The sequence below is a fragment of the Dacryopinax primogenitus genome (genome assembly GCF_000292625.1).
Source record: "Dacryopinax primogenitus strain DJM-731 SS1 chromosome Unknown DACRYscaffold_28, whole genome shotgun sequence".
In the NCBI taxonomy this organism is placed as follows: domain Eukaryota; kingdom Fungi; phylum Basidiomycota; class Dacrymycetes; order Dacrymycetales; family Dacrymycetaceae; genus Dacryopinax; species Dacryopinax primogenitus.
Window position 1 is genome coordinate 99,317 of NW_024467225.1, and position 21,098 is coordinate 120,414.

At 51.4% G+C, this 21,098-nt stretch overlaps 5 protein-coding genes across 5 annotated transcripts; 3 read left to right on the forward strand and 2 right to left on the reverse strand.

The window, feature by feature from the left end:
• Window positions 1-36: 36 nt before the first annotated feature.
• DACRYDRAFT_119990 (uncharacterized protein) lies at window positions 37-7,422 on the reverse strand. Its single transcript, XM_040770910.1, has 10 exons — window positions 6,831-7,422; window positions 6,171-6,781; window positions 4,519-6,122; window positions 3,154-4,471; window positions 2,558-3,100; window positions 2,406-2,506; window positions 2,171-2,358; window positions 993-2,120; window positions 725-940; window positions 37-673 (listed from the first exon to the last, which is right to left on the reverse strand). Exons 1-10 carry the CDS (start codon window positions 7,370-7,372, stop codon window positions 190-192), a joined length of 6,735 nt encoding a protein of 2,244 aa, XP_040623546.1. The 5' UTR covers window positions 7,373-7,422; the 3' UTR covers window positions 37-189.
• Window positions 7,423-9,130: 1,708 nt separating this feature from the next.
• Window positions 9,131-10,931, forward strand: DACRYDRAFT_60186 (uncharacterized protein; the record flags this gene model as incomplete). The annotated part of the gene is made up of 6 exons (XM_040775618.1): window positions 9,131-9,679; window positions 9,728-9,763; window positions 9,799-10,137; window positions 10,186-10,264; window positions 10,312-10,425; window positions 10,474-10,931. The coding sequence occupies 6 exons, from the start codon at window positions 9,131-9,133 to the stop codon at window positions 10,929-10,931; spliced, it is 1,575 nt and encodes a 524-aa protein (XP_040623547.1).
• A 462-nt stretch (window positions 10,932-11,393) lies between these two features.
• Window positions 11,394-14,340, forward strand: DACRYDRAFT_19221 (uncharacterized protein; the record flags this gene model as incomplete). Its single annotated transcript, XM_040771435.1, has 7 exons — window positions 11,394-11,536; window positions 11,590-11,619; window positions 11,678-11,997; window positions 12,057-12,669; window positions 12,723-13,716; window positions 13,776-13,855; window positions 13,944-14,340. The coding sequence occupies 7 exons, from the start codon at window positions 11,394-11,396 to the stop codon at window positions 14,338-14,340; spliced, it is 2,577 nt and encodes an 858-aa protein (XP_040623548.1).
• A 1,598-nt stretch (window positions 14,341-15,938) lies between these two features.
• DACRYDRAFT_25588 (uncharacterized protein) lies at window positions 15,939-17,546 on the forward strand. The gene is made up of 9 exons (XM_040774231.1): window positions 15,939-16,037; window positions 16,087-16,145; window positions 16,209-16,317; window positions 16,368-16,471; window positions 16,523-16,680; window positions 16,729-16,754; window positions 16,810-16,840; window positions 16,889-16,971; window positions 17,021-17,546. Exons 1-9 carry the CDS (start codon window positions 15,982-15,984, stop codon window positions 17,097-17,099), a joined length of 705 nt encoding a protein of 234 aa, XP_040623549.1. The 5' UTR covers window positions 15,939-15,981; the 3' UTR covers window positions 17,100-17,546.
• An 882-nt stretch (window positions 17,547-18,428) lies between these two features.
• DACRYDRAFT_25589 (uncharacterized protein) lies at window positions 18,429-20,371 on the reverse strand. Its single transcript, XM_040774232.1, has 3 exons — window positions 19,690-20,371; window positions 19,227-19,661; window positions 18,429-19,172 (listed from the first exon to the last, which is right to left on the reverse strand). The coding sequence occupies exons 2-3, from the start codon at window positions 19,627-19,629 to the stop codon at window positions 18,856-18,858; spliced, it is 720 nt and encodes a 239-aa protein (XP_040623550.1). The 5' UTR covers window positions 19,630-19,661; window positions 19,690-20,371; the 3' UTR covers window positions 18,429-18,855.
• Window positions 20,372-21,098: the final 727 nt, after the last annotated feature.

The window sequence follows — 21,098 nt, forward strand, 5'->3', positions numbered from 1 at the left end:
CTGCGGGAACCCAGAAAGAGCCGGAAATATTGCAGAGAAATGACAATGCTCAAGATTATGAGGCGATCGGTGCTACCCAAGATGCGTTACAGGAGTGCAATGAAAATGACCGGACGAAGCTATACAAATATTGCCCAATCGTAATTGATGAACAAGTGGTCCTTTACTATACATAGTATGAATTATCAATCAAGCAGTGACGGTCACAGCGGCAGCCACAATAACAGGTTCAGGCTCAGTGCCCAAGTCAGCCGAAGTCGGTGCAGGAACGGAGGGTGAAGGACTCTCGTCACTCATCGTCAGGTCGATGGGCTCAGCAGCGATGATTGGCGGCGAGGCAGACACATTACGAGATCGATGTCCAACTGATCCCAACGAAGGAACTTCGATGTGGTCAAACACAAGCTTCTCGTGCTGCGTCGCATGCCGTTTGATATCTTGCTGCTTCAGCACGCTGCTCTTCTTCGTCTGGTCGACCTTGTAATTGTTTCGCTCCTCGAAGATGGTGACATCGACAGAGTTTGTGGTAAGGAAACGATACACATGAACCATCTTGGTCTGACCGAATCGCTGCAGACGGCCAATCGCTTGTGTCTCGTTCGCCTCATAAATCTCTTGCGAGGGTGCCAAAAGGGGAGAAATAAAGATGGCGTGGTTGGCGACGGTGAGATTGCTGAGCATAAGCGGTGAGAGATTGAAGGTAGATACAATATCGAGAACTTACGCGCCGCTCGCGCTCTCATCCATGACGTTCAAGAGAAGCACTTTCTGCGAAGCATCTGGATTCTGGAATTCTTGCAGCGCCTTCGACTTCGAGCTGGCGCTTCCCCTGATCTGGAGGAAAGAGATTTTGTGGGCCTGCAGGGCGGCTGCGACTTTCTCAGTGAGATCGGGGAATTGGACAAATACAAGGACACGCTCGTCTTGAGGAATTTGGTGTCTGTATCAGTAATCAGCTGGTGCAAGACTAGGGTCAAGGAAAGAGCACTTACTTAATGAGCTGTACGATCTTCTCTAGCTTGATGCCATAATGTTTGGTCTTACGATCGTGTGTCTCGTCCATACCAAGGGTATCAGCATGAACGATATTCAGTTCGCGGGCTTGTGCACGGCAGCCTTCCTGGCGGTATACGCATTCTTCACGTACAGCGTGCTCACGTACGCATTTGTGACAGGCCATATGTCCGCATGATGACAAAATGGAGAGATTTGACAAGGGTAGTGGTCCCGTCGTATACGGGCAGTTGGGACACACTACCTCCGTCATGCCCGCCTTCCGATGCTCGTTGTCCAAAGTCTGTAGATCACGGATATTGGCGAAATACCGCAGTGATCGAACACGTCCTACGAGCTCTTTTTCGAGACGTCGAAGAACATGAGTCTGTTCTCGTAGATCCCAACGTATCTCCTCTTGAATATCTGCGGCGGTCTTCTTTTTTGGCCCAACAGCTTCGTCATCGTCATCATCGTTGTCCGTCTCGTACTCTTCATCTTTGGCTTTTTTGGCTTTCTTGGGGGCTTTGTTTTCTTTCTTCGAGCTCTTGCTGGACTTCCCCTTCTGCCCCTTATTTCCCTTATCGAAGGACGGAGAAGTGGTCACGTTGGTGTCGCGAGTGGTTAGCTTCCCGTTTGGTGTCGAAGGTGTGGGCTTGGCCACAGCGTCGCGAATCAACTTAACGATACGAGCAGTTGCCTCCTTGTCATTGACGCCACGTTGCTGACATCCCTTCATCCAGGCGCGGAAGGGGCTGTCTTCCTCTATCGAGCCAATCTTCCTCTCCATAATCAAGGCTTCCTTGACCTTTTCTTTTAGGTCGCGCTCGCAATCATCTCTTTGAGCCGTTCGATCGCGCACAATGACATCGCACGCTTGAAGGGCGTTGTCGCTTCGGTTCTGATCTTTGGTATTGCCAGAGGCAACCCAGGCCACGTCGCTGTCGTCCCCGCTGTCATTTACCTCTTCATCACTTTCCATGGCAGACTCATCGTCGCTGACATCCTTCTTCGGTCGTCCCTTCTTCCCCTTCTTGTCTGCCTTCTTGTGAGGCTTGTCCAGCGTTATGCCATCCATATCGAGGTCAAAGTGCGAGCAACGCTTCAGAAGCGCTTCCTCAGCAGATCTAGAAATAACTGGTAAGTAAGGCTTATATTACCTGGTGCAATCACTCACTCGCTATCTCCGAGAGATTGAGCCAGGCGTTTGTCTCGGTCGCTTTCTCCCCTCTTTCCCTTTTTGATGGTCATGTCTAGCGCCATGAGATGATGCAGCAGCTCCAGATAAATGGCACGTTCAGCAGCAGGAAGCGTGACAAGCTTGAGGGATTGCTCGCAAGGAATCTCGTCGATCTCCGCGATGTTCTAAAGCATATAAGTAGTCGTACGGCTGTTCGGCAGCACGAACTCACTTGACGAACGAAGTGATCTAAGAATTCTTGTGCCTTCTCATGGCGGCGGGCATGCCAAGCAGGCGAACGTACTTCACGGAAAGAATGGAACTTCTCCACAGCTGTCGTGACTGATTAGAATGCTGCTTCAGTTCCGGGTAAAGGATACCCACATGTTTGCTCGTTCTTAGCGTGCCTGCCTCTTCCACCTTGCTCACCTTTCATCTCACCGGCGTCGTCAATGCCCAGATGAACATCCAAAAACACTGCAATTGTTTTGACCGCAGCGAAGTTGTGAACGGGGGGCGTTCCAGAGAGGACCCACCGATATGCTGAGCTGAGTCTGGTAACCGACGCAAGGGGGGCATCCTTTAGGTACGTGTATTCGTCCACGACCAAGCGTTCGAAAAGGAAGGCCTCGAGTGGCGGGCAGGTCATCTGCTGCCACTTGTTCTTCACTTTGCTAGTCTGAAGGCCCCAGGGGTCCACAACGGCTTTCGCCGCTTTCTGCTTCTTGATGGCGGGTTCGTCAGACTCTTCTTCAGACTCTTCAGCCTCATCATCGCTACGTCGTCTTTTCGACGCTGGGCTGGACCCTGCCGCATCCTTCTTTCCTTTCTTGAATACATTGGCAGTAGAGTCGTTAGCATGAGCATCACGGTATTTTTGACCCTTCAACCTTATTGACTGCACGAAGACCTCCTCGGCTTCTGGGCCTAGGGATAATGAAGGAGAAATACGATGGGGACAATTGAATGGATGCTCTTACCTCGAAGCTGGGCCGACTTCACCCTGCTCCAAACGCCTGCTGCCCCGGTATCGCCCATAAGCCTGCTCATTTGGTGCCGCAGGGCTGACAATGCTGTATCCAATCGGTCACGATAGTGGCGGGCAGAACCCGTGCCAGGCAGGGGCATAAACTTGCCAGCCAGCATACCCAACCGTTCAACGTAAGCCTTGGATTGGAAGAGATTGGAAGCAACAAGGACGATCTTCGCATTTTGAATCTCCTCGATCGTCACTCGGTTCAGACTGGCCATGCTCTCCAGGACGACTATATCATGTGCATCGGGCTTCAAGAACTTGCGGAATTCTGACGGCCATTGTTTGATGAGATGTGGTGGGACGACGCAGCAAGTTGTTTGCAATGCAGGAATACGCCCTCGTAGTACGGAGGCGTCGACTGCGGGAGGCGGCCTCTGCGAAGCAGCATCTATCAAGCCCAAGGTTATAGCAGTTTTCCCGTAGCCAACTTGATCGGCCAGAACACCACCACGAATTACAGCAGGGCGTGTAGCGCGGCCCTCGGCACGCCAACCCAACGGCTCGAGGACTGCCTCGACGATCTCTTCTTCAATAAATGGTCGGGCTCCTTTAGCTTCTTGACGCAGCATCCATGTCAAGGACCGCAGCTGCTCTTTGCGCAGTGGCACCTTCTTCTTGAAGTTCGGTGGCTGAGCGGCTTCAACGTCACGACGGTTGCTCGTCAACCTGAACTTGGGCAGGTCAAGGATGGAGCCTTGCATATAATCTGTCGTCAAGCGCCAGGCGAGTTCGGGCACAACTTTGTTCCCCCTGTCAGGGAGCGCAGCCGCAGCGCGGTGGATAAGGGATGCGAAGTTGACGCCAATGCGCATCGTACCGACACCATCCAAGAGGCGAAGCTGTGTAACAAATGGCGAGGTGCGACTCTTCAGAGCCTGTTCATATTTTCCGGCTTCAGCCATATCCTCCATGGCGATGACTCCCTTCTTTGGTGCTTTGAACCACTGGATGGTTGGAGCCTTGGGCGCACAGGAGATGCATTCCGGTAGATCACAAGCAGCAGTTTGCACGACTGACCAGTCCTGCATATTGGAGATCGTCTTGACTCGTTCCGTCAGCCATGACAGGTTCTGGAAAATAGCACGCTCGTGAATGACATCGACTTCCGTCCATTGATTCTCGGACCAGTGGGCAGCCATCTCGTCCTTAATAGGAACTTCACAGGTGAGAATGGCGGTGGCAGTCTCACAGTGACCAGCTTCAACATCAATGGGCACGGGCCCCACAGGGACAGCATACGATGCATCCCCCTCTTGGATAGGCTGTACCTGAAATTAGTTTATATAGAACGGGCATACAAGATACATACCGTAATTACCAAATCCCTGGCTTTGGTCCACAGCCGGCTGACGTGGGCGGTGATCTTCTCTGCACCTTTCCTATCGTGCTCCCTCCAAGTCTTGTCAAGTGTGCAAAGAACCGGGCGGTCCTCGCCATGGTCAAGTCTGCGGTGCGTCCAGGAGAACGTGTAGCTATCGGACTTGCCAAATCGAATACGTTCCGGATCGCGGAAAAAGAAAAGCTCCTTGCCATCTGGACCACTGGTCGCGCGTCTGTGCAGGGATCGAGCCGCGTTACCACAGTCCGGCAAGAGCTTGTATTCACCGGAGATGTCAAAGTCCAATCGATCGACATCATCCTCATTAACAGAGATCTTCCACATATCCCATACCTTCCCGTCCGCGAACTCGCCTTGCAGACCGAGGCTGCTCTGGAAGCTAGGGACAAGCTCGCCTTTGCCTTCCACTTTGATAGTCAGCTTCTCGGTGATAGGCAAGCCAAACTGCCACGGCCCGTCGAAGAACCCATTTTTTCCTGTGGAACGCAAGATTGGCTGGGAGAGAAGAGGGCGATGTGGAGAATTGGCTGGCATGCCAGATTCGGGCTTGGCATACAGGAACCACTGAGGCTTGGATGTTGGATAGAGAACCAGTTCCAAGCGGGCTGACGCGCTATCGTAGTGAATCACCCAGAGCTCTTGGCGTTTCAAGGTAGTAAAACGTAGTATACCGCTTGTGGCTCGTAGAACCGCATCTTGCCAGAACTTGAAGTCGGCATCCTTCAGAGTGCGTCCTGATCTGTCCATATCGAGATCAGGAGCTACATTCTCAAGTTCAAGATCCTCCTCTGTGATTGAGGAGAACTCGAGACACATAGGCAACGCCGCCTTGAGCTCCTTCTCGAAATCGATCGGAGACAGGCGATCGATCGTGTACGCTTCGTAGTTGTGCGTTGGCCGACCACCGCAGCGAGAGCAAGTGGTAACAAGACAGTCTTTGCACCGATGGACTAGGTCGGTGGTCATCCCAGAACGTCCCTCGCAGATACACAGACGAGCACTACGCTGGGCCATATCGAAGATACGTTTGAGGTTGATAGACTTGGTGGCTGCCAAGTCGAGAGGGTGAGATGCAAGCCGATCTTCCCCACCAATGTGAGCCTGTATTCCCGTCTCGCCTTCCATATCCTCATCTTCCTTTTCGCGGTCGGGTATATCCTGGAACAGGTGCTTAAGCCCTACGAAGAGGGCTGCAATAGTGGCGCTACCAACGACCGTAGAGGTCATCGCATTTCCAGCGAGATCAGCGAGATTATCTTCGGTCTCGCGCGTGAGCAGAAGCTCGTTAATCGGGAGGCCTTGCAGTGCGAGCGCTTCGAGACCAGTCATCGGTCCACCACGGTTTGTGATGTACGGGATCATACTGGGTGTGAGGCAGGGTGCGACGCCAATGACACCCGAACCGATCTGCCGGTCGACGTTCTGTGAGAGGTTCCACACCAGTGTTTTATACGACGGATCCCAGTCCTCCTTGGCGTAACGGAGGAGGGTAATATCGACCAAGTCCCAAACACGCTCGACTTGCATGACGCCCCAGTCGCGCCAAGTCCAGTCAGGCATGCTACACTTCGCGCCTAAACTAACGTTAGCCATCTGCAGGTTGTGCAAATTTACCAACGCACCATCTTCCCAGTAAGTGAATGGCCTCCTGGTGCCCAGCTCTTCGTTCAGTCTAGCACGCTGATGACGGCCTTCACACCTGCTCCAGTCGATCCTGGCTCTACCGCGGTTCAGAGCTTGTCTGGCTTCCTTGACAAGTGTCTCTCGCGCGCGGTGGATGTGTGGGTCGTCAGCAGGAAGGAGGAACGCGTCCAACGGGCTGGAAGCGGGACGCTTCAGCTGAACGACTTTGGCGTGCCATTTCTCCGGAAGGGACCAAGTTGGGCTCCCACCCTTGCGAGCATCAAAGGCGATGAGGTATACACGATTGCGCGTGTGGGGGATATAGAAGTCCTTTGTGTCGAACCGGGTGAAGGTGGCGGCATAGCCCTCCTCCTTGAAGTACTTTACAATCTGGTCCCAGGGAGCCTTGCAGACATTCTCCAGGAGGATGATCGCAGGCCGGGCACGGCGGACGTAGCCCATCATTCCTCTAAAAGTACGACCGGACTCGCCGTTATCGGTAATTTTCTGCTGCTTGTTGTTCAGGGCGGAGTAGTCGACACATGATGTGCCTGCGATGAGGATATTGCAATTGAGCGGTACCTTCTTCTGAGAACCATAGGCAGTCGTACTAAAGAGGACATCAGAGCAGATATGACTAGAGAGATGAGTAGACGTACGCCATCTCGTTGCCCAGCTCACACACGTCACGAAACAAAATTTTGGGCTGAAAGTTGCGTTCGATATATGCTTGCTTGTAGTCAACAATCTCACATGAGAAAATGTGATTGGTGCGAAGATGAATGCCGAACAGGTCGAAGCATGCATTATCGATCATCTTGAGAGCGAGGAGGGGGCTCTCGGTGCCGGAGCACATCGTGGCCACATTAAGTGCCTCCTTCGTCTGGAAAAATTCGAGTACGCGTTCGAAATCAGGGAATCGCTTTAGGAGATCGCGAAACATCTCGTTGATATCGCTCATGGGCGGATCGCTCGAGTCGATCGATTTGTGCGGCGGACGAATGCGGACCTGGTTAGTGTCTATAACGACTGCGGCGCGTCGGGAAACAACTTCTGGGATGGTGTCATCGCGAAACTCGACAACGGATTCTGCGTCGTCGGAGGGTATGTAAGTCTCAGAGTTTTGCCGCGGTCTTGCGGGAGATGAAGATGCTTGAGCGCCTCGACGCATGAAAGCGTCTAGCGTGCCCTGCTTACCCATGATGTGCAAGAGAGTTGATATTGGATTATATTTAATCAGGTATGCGCAACTCAAGCTGATCCAAGAGAGGGATGAGTTGTGGTGGTAAGGGGAGAAGAGGTGTGAGAAATGGAGACGCGTTCGGTTGACTAAATGAAAGACGCGTCCGACGCGTTGTTTGCGTGACCTGTAAATGACCGATGCCTCTATGGTGGACGTTCGCGGACAGCTCATTAGGGTCCTTCAAGCTTCAATAGGGTGGTGGGGACATGGCCTCAAAATAAGGATTCAAAGTGCTATGCACATTTGTCTCCACATCCAGTGGAAACACCGTTTTTGCATCTGCACAAGCTAATATACTCCTGTGGGGGAGCAAGTGGAAGAAAAATAAACTTGACGGAAGAGAGTAAGAACTTCTGCAGAGGCAAATGGAAGCCAAAGGCCAGATAGCAGAAGCTCAAGAAGTACCTATCTGCTACCACTAAATAGCCAAGTATCTGCTCCCATTGGAAAGGGAAAGTGTATCAGATCCTTGACTCATATGCGCAGACCTTTTACCCTGCTCACAGCCACAAAATTCAAAAGAAAATCGGAATTAAACACAAATGCAGAAAAGCCACGGATTTGAGCAAAATTAGATGCAACAACCACAGCTGGTGGCCTTTTGCAGACAGCTGGGACCCCTAACACCGCGGCTGTCTGCAAACGCGTCCACCATATATGCCTCCGTCTGCACCCGTCATTCCTGTATTTAGAAAAATTGAACGAATTTCAGAAGTACGTTCTAGATCTTCTAGAACAAATGGTCCGGTAATTAATAAGCACAGTTCCAATTGTGTGAGCAAACTAGGAGCAGCAGTAGCTGAGGCTTTTGCAATAGTCGCAGTAGGCATAGCAGGTGGCAGTAAGCATAGCAGTAGTAGGAAGAGCATTCATAGAATCGATATGCATCTTGTTATTCATCAGCTGAGAGGAACTTGACTGGTCAAAGGAGTAGTAGGCGTCAAGGTACGTGCTCATTTGCGAGGACAACTAGCATTAAAGCTTTCGCCCCAAATCAGCTTTTATCACGAATTGACTTAGTGGCATTTTGAGCGCGACAGCTTCTGAAGAGACCTGAAGACCTAGCTGAAATCAAAAAGAGGATTTCGAAAGCTCGATACGTGAATGCTGAGAGGTTTCGAGAACGATTCAAGAATGTGATTTACAATCACGACCCAAAGACTGATTGTTCCCTCGCTGCGTATTTCAAGTGAATTCAGCTCTTCACTCGAACCTTCATGCAATAATGAAAGTCAAAGATGTGATGATATTCGGACTCTTTCGGCTTGTCCGCGCCCTTCTCGGAAGCGAGCAGTTCAACCCCCACGGAGAAACGCCGTGATCTCTCCATGGTGCTGCATAACCATATTCTACAAGGATCATAGCATGCAAGCGCTTTTAACCTCGAGATTAACATTGTATACTCACCTTCAATAGGAACTTCGTTCCACACCTCGTCGTTGTGGTGGTGGACGGCCAACACTCTTGATCTCCCTCACGAGACAAATGAAGTAATCCGCCTTCCCCGGATGGAGCGAGCCAGCAGTTCGGCGCTTCCTCTCCAGCCTTCCTTCCCCCACGTCGCCTGATGTGGAGGATCCAGTGCTGCTCTTCATTGTTCATACAGACGTAATAGGAGTGTGCTGGAAAAAATGGTGGAAGAATATATGTACGCACCCCTCAGACAGCTCAACCTCGATGTAGGCTCAACACCTCTCCAGCTACTACCTCACCGAGATGCTCCACATCGTCCTAGGTGCGCTGGGGTTAGCGCAACTCGCAGTGTCCCAGACTCCAGTGACTATCACGATCCCGTCCTCGATCCCGTCAAATGCAAAGTACTCGTATGGCTCTCTCGTCGGCATGTCTATCGAGCAAGATCGCTTCCCCGACTGGGCAGGCACACTCGGTTCTCCCAACCCGTTCACAATGACCGTCCTTCAAAATATTGTCGAGCGATATGGAGTACCTCCTCCCATCCGTGTGGGCGGTAACACAGAGGACAAGACGCACTGGTCGCCCGATGTCCAGTACACGAACAACACCTACCCTGCAGCGACCAACACCACCCCCTATCCCGAGGCGAACACTGTGGTCGTCGGCACTGACTTCTGGTCGCTTGCAGGGAACTTTCCCTCCGGCACTGAGTTCACCTTTGGTATCAACCTCAAGGCCCAGGCGAACTATGGGGCCGTCATCGAAGCACAAATCATTACCCAGGTGTTTCAGACGCTGTACAATCAGATGAGCGGAGTGACGTTGCGTTATCTCGAGCTGGGCAACGAGGTGCGCATTCCGAACTTCATCCGCCAACTGTTTCTAACTCCATCGCAGCCGGACCTTTATGGCGGCGTGAGCCATCAGTTTTCGGTTGATGATCAAGTTTCCTGATATGGGTATCGCAGGGATGGACAATCGAGTACTATACCACCCTCTGGAACAGCCTCGCGACCTCCATCCAAGGTGCCCTCACCTACCCGCCACGTATGCAGATCTTGTCCTTCGCCCACCCAACCCCGGCCAACGGTTTCACCGTCTCCGGTGCACTGGCCGCGGGTCTGCTAAACGGCACGCTGCGCGAGGACGTGTACACCGTCAGCGAACACCACTATCAGGGTAGCTTCTGCCAAGGCGCTGGTGGTGCAGTCGCCGATTTGATGAACAAGGCGTACGTCAGGGGGAATCTGAGCGTGTTTGACCCAGAGATTGCGGCGGCCAATGCACAAGGATGGAGGTTCGAGCTGGTGTGTTTTTGATACACTCCACCCCGAGTATACGCTGATGGAGAACAGGGAGAGACGAATAGTGTCAGCTGCCATGGTGCTCCAGGGCTCAGCAACGCAGCTGGCGCCGCAGTATGGGTGACGGATTGTGTGTTCTGCGTTTCGGACATAATGATGTACTAACCCCGATCTAAGACATTTTCCAGGCCGCTGCCAGAGGTATCGAACGTCTTTATTTCCACAACGGCATTGGGTACAAGTATGACTTCTTCGATCCCTACAATGGTAAAACATATCCATACACACTGAGTGCTATTGATACCTGAATAGGTATCAATGATGGAACGCCGTATACAGCACCCCACATTCTTCCGCTGTATCACTCCCTGTTGATTCAGTCTGAACTCACCTCCTACACCGGCCCAATCTACATCGCCGAGCTGACGACGGACTCGACTTTCGTAGCCTCTTACGGCATCTACGCCGCCGACACCAGCGCCCTGCTCCGCGTCGTGATCATCAACTCTGCGCCCTACTACACCTACTACACGCCTGGCTCAAGGGCGGAGTTCGCCTACACTCTCTCGGGTTTGACTACAGCCAATGTGGCTGGAAATGGTGGCAATGGTAGTTACTTCCTCAGGCGTCTCTATGTTCCTGGTGCCGACGCCACAAGTGGCCTCACCTGGGCTGGGCAGAGTTTTGAAACGGCCAGCGGAAGTCCATCTGGAGCGAGGGTCGACGAGAGCGTCACGGGGGAGGTATTCTCTGGTGTTGGTACCGAAGTCGTTGTCGCGTATTTTGCAGAGGGTTGAGGAAGTAGGTTATTGGCATGGGCTATCGGCGGAATTTAAAGCCAATATCCCGTGGAAGCTGTGTTAGTTTCCATTCAGTGCTACGCTGGCAAGGAAACTGAGTCTGCTGGCGTTCATCATGGCAAGAAGCCCGGAAACCCGGATTATGGGGAAAGTTGTCCCCTTCCAGAGGCGTGTGCGCCAATTTGGGCAAACATATTTATTACGAAGTCCAGGTGAGTACTACATAGAAGATGCGGGAATACGGAAGAGAAATTCAAAAATCTACGCCCGTGCACTCGTTCACGGCACCTTTTCGCCGCTTTGATAGCCATCAACCATCGTCCTTTCTTCTTTTTCGCCAAAAAGACATCTTGACCACCCAAGCCATCCATTTCAGCATAAAATGCAAAGCGAACCCGCGTCTGGGCTCGACTGGACCGTCGTGGACTCCAATTCCAGCATCACAGTACGTTTCTCTCCATGCTTTTGATCGACGGGAATAACCAGGGCATACGCAACATGCAGAACAGCAACGAAATCGCGTCTGAAAACGAGATTGAAGACGACGACATGAACCTAGGCGCTGCATCCGAAGCCCAGATGGAAGAGTTGTTCAAATACCTGTATGTGAACGTTGACCTATTCATGGTTCATACTAACACGTGTGCAAATGCAGTATGTCATTGCCTTGCATGCAAGGTCGCTCGTGAGTGTCTGGTTTGTCCTTCAATGTTCCTTCATGCTGAGATCGCTCTTAAAAACAGTGAAGAAGACCTCAGTATGATAGAGGAGCTCCTCTCTCCGGAGGAGCGTCGATCTGTCGCGGAGAAGTTTCCATGGCTTCCTTGGTCGACATCTGACCCTGAAGAAGTCGTCCAGCCGCAAGATGATTCCCTTCATTCTATCTCATCCGATCCGGAGCCGAACTTGTCCAGCACTGGGTTAACGACGGAGGAGCATGCGAGTGCTGTCTCAGATGTTCTTGAGCCAATTACAAAAGTCTCTTCACAGCCCCCGGCCGCCATGGAAAGCTCTTCAAGGAGTATCGGAATCATTGAAGACGGCGAGATACGCTCACAGTCTGGTACTTCATGTTCTCCAGCATCGTCTTGCCCAAATCTTCGGTCGATGCTCCGCATCAAGTGCACCAGCAGAGCATCAATAAAACACGTCTAGGAGCTGGGCTAGCCACCACCACGGCCCCTTACTCCGCTCCAAGCTCCGAAGCTGTCCTTTCTTTCGGAAAATTCGTGACTCATTCAGATGATGACAACTCATCAGAAGTCATGTGGGAAGGAGCTTTTCCGCCTGCCACCGCCGGTAGTGAAGATAATCGTTTGCCTGCCCAACGTACTTGTCAACACGTTTCAGACTACGACCCACCCTCGAAGAAACGCAAGCCAGCTCCTACACAAACCACCGCAATGTTTAGAAATAGAGTTGTGCATGCGACGGCTAACCTACTAGATGACGAACCGGAGATACAGATAGTGGACAATCCTTTACGGGACGGCTTTTCCACTCCCATGGTGCGGCCCCTTATCTCAGATGCCAACATCGGCCGAGTTCGGATGGCGCCGTCTCTACTCTCCGTTCGTACGGCTGAAGTATTTGCTGGTCCGTCATCTGAGTTGCCCGGCCCGAACGGCTTGAACGCCTTGGGGTCTCCCATTCGCGTTGTGACCAAAACCAACCCTCCCGCATCGCGGCCAAGGGGTCCAGTAGTACGCATGGAGGAGGTTCGTGCTCTCACCAGGTCCGTCTTTCTTTTTCGTGTATCAATAAGGCAATAACTCATTCTGCCAACAGACACCTTTTTGATATCAACCAAATCCGCTCAAGTCGACGGGCTGCCGAGGAGAGACTCTCCGATGCCAAATCCGCAGGGACTTTCACCAAGAAGCAAATCGAAGAACTCAACCTCATAGTACTTGGGCACAACCCCAAGCTCCAAGCGAAGCTTGATGAATATATGTCCGTGTATGAGGCCCCCTTCAAGCGTCTCTATGGCAAGCGAGTGTCCTTTGAGACGGCTTTATTGAAGCTGAGCGACGATATGGCCCATCAGAGACGAGTTCAGGATCGCGTCAAGATACTCGTGGAGCAGGTAGACAAGTTAACCGAGCAAAACAAGCAGTTGTTGAGCACTTTGAATGCGACTGCTACTAAAGCAGAAGTAGACGAGCTCAAGAAGAAGGTGGAGAGCCTGAGTTCGAATGGCAGCGGGGGAGGCTACGGTGGGCGGGGAAGGGATCGTGGTGAAGAAGGCCACTTCCGCGGTAGAGGGCGCGGGAGTCATGGCCCTTCCTCTCGTGGAAGCCATGCAAGCGGTCCTTCCCATGGAGGTTACGGTGGCGGTGGATTCGGCGGATCTCGCAGCATCGGAAACCAGCCCCCACACCAGTTGACCAGCGATCGGGGAGGCACATCTACAAACACAGGCAACGCATGGGTCGGTGAGTCTGGATTTGGGAACTCATGGAGTGATACGCAGACTTCTGGTGTAACCCCAATGCTGGCGGCTCCTGTTGCAAAGACTCCTGAAGGAGGAACTTCCATGGAGGATGTCAAGGCTGTTGGAGCCCGAACCATGCGAGTGCTGGAGCAGGAGCCACGGGCACGACTGGTGGTGACACAGCAGAGTGGGGAGATGTTCCAACGGCGGGCGCCGGTTGGAGTGCCTGTGCTGCTGCAGATCCCGATCCAGGCTGGGGTGGAGCCGGCGCGGCTAACGGGTGGTGATCCTAGCCTCTTTGACATCTTGGCCGATGGAACGTTACCTTCCATTACGCGTCTAAATCATGTATGCTTCTTTCTCACTGGCATGTCGATCTTATGCGTTGCATGGGGATTTTTCTATAGTCACGTTGTATGCTCATTGCCTTCGGGTTGCCAAAGAGAAGTCCATGTGAGATCCACCATAAGAGTGCACAGAACAAACAGTTCGTTGTAGGCATATCATGGGGATCTTCATTACGGGCTTCTAACAAACCTTGTCATCCTGCGTCTGTAACATGAGCCTGTGTCTAGTGTGTACTGGGTTGATGCAATGACTAAGAGTACGGACTCTTCCGCATGGCGAGCATGTCCTTGTATGGGACTACTCTATACGCGGAAGGACCTCTTGGACTTGTGCCGAGCAACGTCTCTACTTCCCGACACGGACATCTCTTGCCACCCGGGAAGCCATCCGAGCCTAATGGTTCTTTCATCAGACAATTTAAGTGGCGCCAGCGTTCCTATTCAAGACGTCAGAGCCGCTGAATATCGTCCTTTCCATCAGGCACGCACACGGCAAGCGCGTGAAAGCTGTGCGGTAGAAGTGACACTTACCAACTTTGCCACCGCTACGGCCTGCTCCAGACCCTTCGCCAAGTGGCTTGAAATGTGCCTCCCACGTATGGACGACAACAGATTGCTTGCCTAGGGTTGATACATTGAACAAAGTGAGCATTCTCCCGAAAGGTTTTCTCACCGGAAAGCGATACAGGGGCTGGGGTCTCCCATTTTTTCCTGAGCTCTTCCATACCGAAAACGGCACCGCGAATAATTCTAAATTGTTATTCAATCAGCGAAATAATTACCGACGGCGAGTGAATGTACAAAATCCGATCGGCTAACCGATGAGTGTTCAGCGGCCCGTGTACAAGGACGATCTATGTTCTCTGCTCATCTAAGCTGTGATCATTAAAGAGTTTGCGAAAACTTCACTAATGCTGTTGGAAGACTAAATCTCACGTTGCCAGTGACATTCTCAAAGAACGCTATAGGTGGCAGACTCCCCGCGCAACGGCACTGAAGTACTTAGACGTAGCGACTTACCAATGATCATTGCTATGCCAGGAAAACAACTCAAAGAAGTTCGCCCAGCGCTTCTTTGACAAGTTTAGTCGCGAGGATGTTTGGCCCATCAACTATCCCTACCAGACCACCGAAGTACGGATCCGTTAAACCGAGCGGGACATGCCGTGAAATTACAAACCCAGTTGCAGGTGTGGAATAGCCCACTTCTCGCTGCGAATGCGGGCCGGACCCCAAATTCGTCCGCCGAACGGTGCCGAACGGGTGCGCTGGCGGTCTCCTCGGTGAGGAAATGGGAGAACTAGGTGAATCATGACTCGGAAAGTACCGCATCGCGCTCGTGCCAATGACGCGCTACGAGTCCGTGATAAGGTGGTTTGTCCGCTTTCGAGTGGCCGACGCCGATTGCTCAGATTGATGGATCACGATAACAACCGCCAGTAGTCTTCGGCCCTTCAAGTTCTGCCAGCCTGCGTTTGCAGGTTAGACCAAAGGACGGCCTGTATGAATATGAGGCAAAATGTCTCTTTTGTGATGATGCAGGAGGACAGAAGGGTGAAATTACCAAGACGTGGGGTCAGCTAGAGTTTACGTTGATGATGACCATCCTGATGTGAACTCAACTCCGTTTCCAAGTACGGTCGAGGAGGCGAAATGGAAGCATCTCATGATGTAGCCCGATAGCGCGGGAGCGAATCCTCCGAGGAAAGGCTGCGTGTTCTCCGACAGGCTCAGCGCCACGCATTTCTCCCCCCTTTGAAACCAGGAAGTGTTCTACAGAGGGCCTTCTTCATCTCGAAGATACCTAACACTTGACTTTATGTGGCCCCCTGTACTACACCCCGTCTTCACCTGGCATCCCGTCCGCTGATTTCCGCTATTATCGCTTGCATCGGCACGGCGTCCAATTCGTCCCTGGTTCTTGGGTCACATTGTATTCTCTCTCTTTGGGTGCCTGACACGAAACGAGGAGCACAAAACCACTCATAGATGCCTACACTCCCTCGCATCAGAAGGACCGGTCATATTCTATCTTCTCGTCCCCAGTCGCTGGCGTTCCATTTCCATTCCCGACTACCCAGCTCCTGAGACCGTGGACCCGGGTCCTTGGTCAAGCCTTCGCTCTGCGGATACAAAAACTGTATATAACGGCGGTCGGAGCGGCTCCTTCACCACCCAATAACTTTATCCCTGGCATCGCGGCTGAGCTTGGCTTATACCTCACTGGAAGGTCTTGGTCATCCATCGAAGAACCTCTGCGGCAACAATGGACCCAGCTACTTTCGAATTTACGGCAGGACCTCTCATAGGAAAGACAATTCGGTATTGTCTTCCATGTCCGTTTTCAATGCAATCTGACTTCGTGGTCCAGAGCGGAACTGACAGAGATGCAGAGCCCCGACATAAACAGAAAGACATCGACTCCAATGGGTATGTATTAGGTTCAAATCTCTCAAGAAATCTGAATAATATTCTTAGCTGAGCATACTGCAGATAGAATTGAAAGGCGTCCGCTTGACCCTCCCCCGGTTGTGCGGCTTCGACTCTTCGAGATTGAACACGAAGGAAAATCCCAAGAACGAGTGTCAGAGCTCAACCCTGGGTATGATTCCGGCTCACCCTTAGTCCAGATCAAGCTCAATCATGATGTAGGGCCTCCTTCGCGTTCAGTGGATTTGTGTGCCATATCGACTTGTTTCCGGTTAAGGAACCGGCGGGGTTTATTGGGCCGAAGCCCATGAAACAGTGGGCCGATGGTACTGTCATTCATTGGCCCCGGCCAGTGTACCGACTCGACAATCCCACAGAGCAATACGAACTCCAGGAACTGATTCAACGTCTCAGCGCCGAAGAGAGCGAGTTCGAGCGCAAGAAATTTACGGACAAGCTCTTTGGCTGTACTGTTGTGAATGCGGTACAGATCAAGGATCTACAAAACAATCCCTGCTCTGTTTTTGTCTTCGGAGTAAGTAAGTTCCCTCCGTCTTCAAGTATCCTTCAAACAAATTTTCAGGATATATCCGTTCGGACGGAGGGCCAGTAAGCCCATCGTCAGTGATCTTTCTATGGAATCTGAACATTCTTTCGTGCATAGTTTTGTGCTGCGGTATAGATGTTTTGACATTGTACGTTCGTCAGGAAGACATGGGGCGGTTCATCTAATTGTCCAACAGTTTAGCAGCATTAGATCGAAGGATGTGATTCCCATTTGTGCGGAGACGTGGAGCAAACCGTTTGTTGTTGTGGGGACAAAGGAGTAAGCTGAACACATTCAATCATACAATTTGCGAGCTCACCATCCTTAGATTTCCCGGTCTGAAAGCGAGCACACCACTCACAAGGGTATATTTTTGTCGAATTATGCGGGAAAACAACAAAGGGTGACGGTTTTAGCATCTATCCAATTACGGCATCCCAGTAAATTGGCGTGGGATGGGACGCAGTCAAGCGCAGATCAATGCTGAAACCGCTAGAAAGAGCAAGCAGACCGCTTCCGAAGATGACGGCGACCCACGGCCCCCTCCTGCGCGCGTACGCTCCACCCATGGATCGAGATCGCCTATTTTCTCTCCCCCGGAAAGGCCCGCGACCAGGAATTCCCTTCTTTCTGTTCCTTCTACCTACGAGCCAAGAGTGTCGTCAGTCCGTACCACCACCTCGCCTCGGGTCCCTCGAAGGGAAGTTCATCACACCGTCCCCAGAACAGGTCTTCCCTCACTGGGCCAGTACCAATACGAGTCTTCCTCGTCCGGACACCAGCCCTTCCAAGCGTCGACAAGTAGAGGAGCGTTCCCTTCTCTTACAGAGCAAATACCGGAGCTTGATGACCACAATATCCCCAGTGAGCAACTACCATCAGCAAGAGGTTTTGGCCCACCACCCCATCCCGTCCAGCTTCAGTCGGGGAGATACCCCGGGGCTCCCCCCCCACCTCATGGCCCCCCTGTACGCAGATCGCCATATGATATTCGATGGGCAACGGAGGAACCGGGGGTTAGCCGGATCGAACAGCGAAGAGGAAAGGAGTCCGAGAAACGCTTCTGACCCTAGTCAGAAGCGCCGCAATGCTCGAGCGATTCTATCCACCACATTCCCTGTACTACTCTATCTCTAGTTTATCAACCACACTGAATCTCCGACTTATTCTGCGATGAGCGGCTCCATGCAAGCCAAAAGTGGTCTCGGTTAAGAAACACTTGAGCTCGTTGAAGTGGTCCTCCTTCTTTCGCCAGATTCAGATCGCCTAGCAAGAGAACAGGCTAAATTCGAGGGTGTCCTCTCTAATTTAGCCTGATATCTTAACATTTTCTGTGGCAGCTGGAGGGGTTTGAATTGATGCATGGAGAACTTCAGTTCTTGTGAGGTACTTGCAGTTACAAGTGTCAAGTTGTTGATTAGGGGAGAATAGTAAAAGTGGCGTGGATTGGCCTGCCGCAGGCCAATCCGTCCCAATATACATATAGGCTACATAGATAGTCTAATGGAACCACATTCCGGTGCCTTAAGGCTGCGCAAGGGTCCTGCACTGCCACTTCTGGCACAACACTCGACACCATACCCTCTCTAGCTCTTGAGCATCTACCACGATGCTGCTGGAGGACGATCTTGTGCCATCCAGCCCTTTGCTCAACTCATACCTTACTGTCAACTACTGTCAACCATCCTGGGGCCTTCTGCAGAGGATTCTGACTGGTTTTGGGCTGATTCTGGACTTGTTCTTGGGCTGGATGGCTGGGATTTTATGATTTTGAGACGGAATTTTGCTTTCTGGCTCTGCTCTGTGTCTCCTGTTTGCAAGGATGGAATCGGGTTTTGGTGCGTCCTGGTAAGACTGCTGTGTACTGCATTCTGGACCTCCATCTGGAGGACTGGACATGCATATGCAATCAGTGGACCACCTTTTGCATCGGATTTACTAACTTCGCACATCTGTGCAGGCGACTGTTTGGGTTGCTCCGGGGCTTCAGGTTGAGGGAATCGGACCTCCGTCTGGAGGATTGTAATCCAAGACCTGCAGTCTTGGGGTATTGTCTGTGTTATCGGTTTAGAATCGAGTCTGTGACCTTTTTTTCACTGGAACAGTTTGCGGAATTCCGTGATCTTGACCTATGGGTCATGATCTCCATCTTGGCATAACTGTTCACTGTGTATTCTGTGATTCGTCCTCTGCAACCATCACTGGTGCAGACTGGGCTTTGTCTTTTGCAACCGTCACTGGTGCAGATCTGGTTTTGTCTTCTGTAACCGTGATTGGTGCAGACCCGGTATTTGGATTGGCAAAGCGACCGATGATTCGTATTGAAGGCAAGGCACGGACAACAGCCTGTGACGCGGCTTCCTTGTCTTCCTTCGACCACTGGCGTTGTGTTGCCTTTGGCAAGACCCAAGCCCGATGGTTTCTATCATCTTCCCGGAGATGAGCAAGTCGAAGACGGTTTCCATTTACCAAGCCTGGTCGTAAGTGTCCACGTCTATCCTTCAGTTGATAGGTTCCCTTATCCAGTTTTGTAGTGATCACAAATGGTCCGAACCAATGTGCATCACCCTTGTTTGCAGTTTCATTCCGGAGCAGCACCTTTTGACCAATCTCAAAACCCTGCTGTGTACCTTCCGTCCCGATATTGAGTTGGTGATCCCACCGCTCCTTGTCTGCAACTGCCCGGATAGTGCTTCGCTCCGAAGCTTCTTCTCGAGCCTTCTGCATTTGCAAGTGCCGTTCCGAGTGCTCTGCATCCCCTGGGAGTGCAGCATCTGGGGCACGGAGAAATGGCTGGTCAAACGGCAACCGAGGCTTTCGACCATACAACAACTCAAATGGTGACCACTTGGCTGTGGTTTGCTGTTGGACTCGAGTTGCAAATAGTGCAGCATCAAGAAATTCATTCCATCGAGTCGGATCTCCTGTGGTATTCATCTTCTTGAGATACGACTCAAGGATCCCATTGTATCGCTCTGTTTTCCCATTGGTACGTGGATGATATCCTGAGGTAGTCAACCATCTGATCTTTGCAATCTTCAGGAATTCAGACACCACTGGAGCAAGGAAGTTCTTTCCACAATCCATTAGGATTTCACTTGGCACTCCATAGTGCATAATGATCTGGTCCCAAATCTCCTGGGCAACTCACTGGCCTGTGGCTTTTTGCATTGGAATTGCAATTGGCCAGCCTGTGGCATGATCAACCATTGTCAAGATCCATTTATGCTTGTGACCATCTCTGGTCTCTGGCATTCTGATGAAGTCCATTCCCCATTGCTCAAATGGTTCAACTGGTGGAAGTGGGTGTTGTTCTTCAAACTCCTGCCATTTCCTTGGGTCAGAGAAGATTTGACATTGTGGACATGTTCAACAATATGTCTTGCAATCTTTTCATTGACCAGGCCACCAACCCTGTTCTCTGAGCAAGTCCAGCATACCATGTACACCTTGATGACCATACTCTTTATGAAGCACATTGAGTAATTCTGCACGGTGCAAGAATGGGATGAAGGGTGAAGACTCATTTCTGTTTGGCCCAGTAAACACAAGTGTTTCAGCAACTGTGTCATACTGGAAATTGCCAGCTTGTCTTTTCGCTTCTTTGACAAGGTTCTCTGGGACTGAGGCTGGAATCTCTTCATTCTTCAGCACTGCTGGTACCAGTAATGGCCAGTCCATCCATTTGAATGAGTTGAGATCAAAGTCCAATGCTGCAATTTCAGTAACATCTGGAACTTCTCCCCCTTCAAAATTGTCTCTCATCCTTGAGAGCACATCTGGAACAGTGTTCTCTACTCCTTTCCGATAGATGATCTTCACATCCATCATGGAGAACTCTTCAATCCACCAAGCAAGGTGTTGAGTGACAACCTTTTGTTGCTTGAGGTAAGCAAGAGAAGTGTGATCTGTCAAGACAGTTGTCTGACTGACTGCCCCTTCTAGGTAGATATACCATTTCCTCCATGCATACAGCACAGCAAGAAGTTCATGTTCCTGTGCCATATAGTTTTGCTCTGCAGATGTGAGCTTGTGGGACTCAAAGGCTACGGGGTGCCAATGTCTGGCTTCATCTTGCTGAGCAAGTTCTGCACTAATTGCAAAGTCCAAAGCATCTGTTGCAACTTGATATGGCTTGTTGTTAGGGCAACACAGGCTGACTAAGTCTGCTCACCTAAGAGTGCCAAGAGTCTAAGCAGGCAACAAGGAAGTGGAGTAGACCTGATGACTAAGACCTATCTACAGTATAGGTACCTGTGGATGATCCTAAGAGACCAAGTCTCAAGAGACAGTCCCCAGGCAGAGTAGGCCTTATATTTATACCTCTGTGGTGGAACCTGCTAGAACATCTTGCTTACTCAGCCTAGTCAGGTGATCAGGTCATATGACCAAGGATGAGGTCATAT

Coding starts and splice junctions, on each gene's coding strand:
- DACRYDRAFT_119990 (XM_040770910.1), bottom strand. CDS start 7,372: ATGGGTAAGCAGGGCACGCTAGACGCTTTCATGCGTCGAGGCGCTCAA. Junction 2,359..2,405: donor TAGATCACTTCGTTCGTCAA/GTGAGTTCGTGC, acceptor TATATGCTTTAG/AACATCGCGGAGATCGACGA. Junction 941..992: donor AAGATCGTACAGCTCATTAA/GTAAGTGCTCTT, acceptor TTACTGATACAG/ACACCAAATTCCTCAAGACG.
- DACRYDRAFT_25588 (XM_040774231.1), top strand. CDS start 15,982: ATGGACCCAGCTACTTTCGAATTTACGGCAGGACCTCTCATAGGAAAG. Junction 16,318..16,367: donor GTGTCAGAGCTCAACCCTGG/GTATGATTCCGG, acceptor ATCATGATGTAG/GGCCTCCTTCGCGTTCAGTG. Junction 16,755..16,809: donor TCCGTTCGGACGGAGGGCCA/GTAAGCCCATCG, acceptor TTTCGTGCATAG/TTTTGTGCTGCGGTATAGAT.
- DACRYDRAFT_25589 (XM_040774232.1), bottom strand. CDS start 19,629: ATGAATACCACAGGAGATCCGACTCGATGGAATGAATTTCTTGATGCT. Junction 19,173..19,226: donor GTTCGGACCATTTGTGATCA/CTACAAAACTGG, acceptor GTGGACACTTAC/GACCAGGCTTGGTAAATGGA.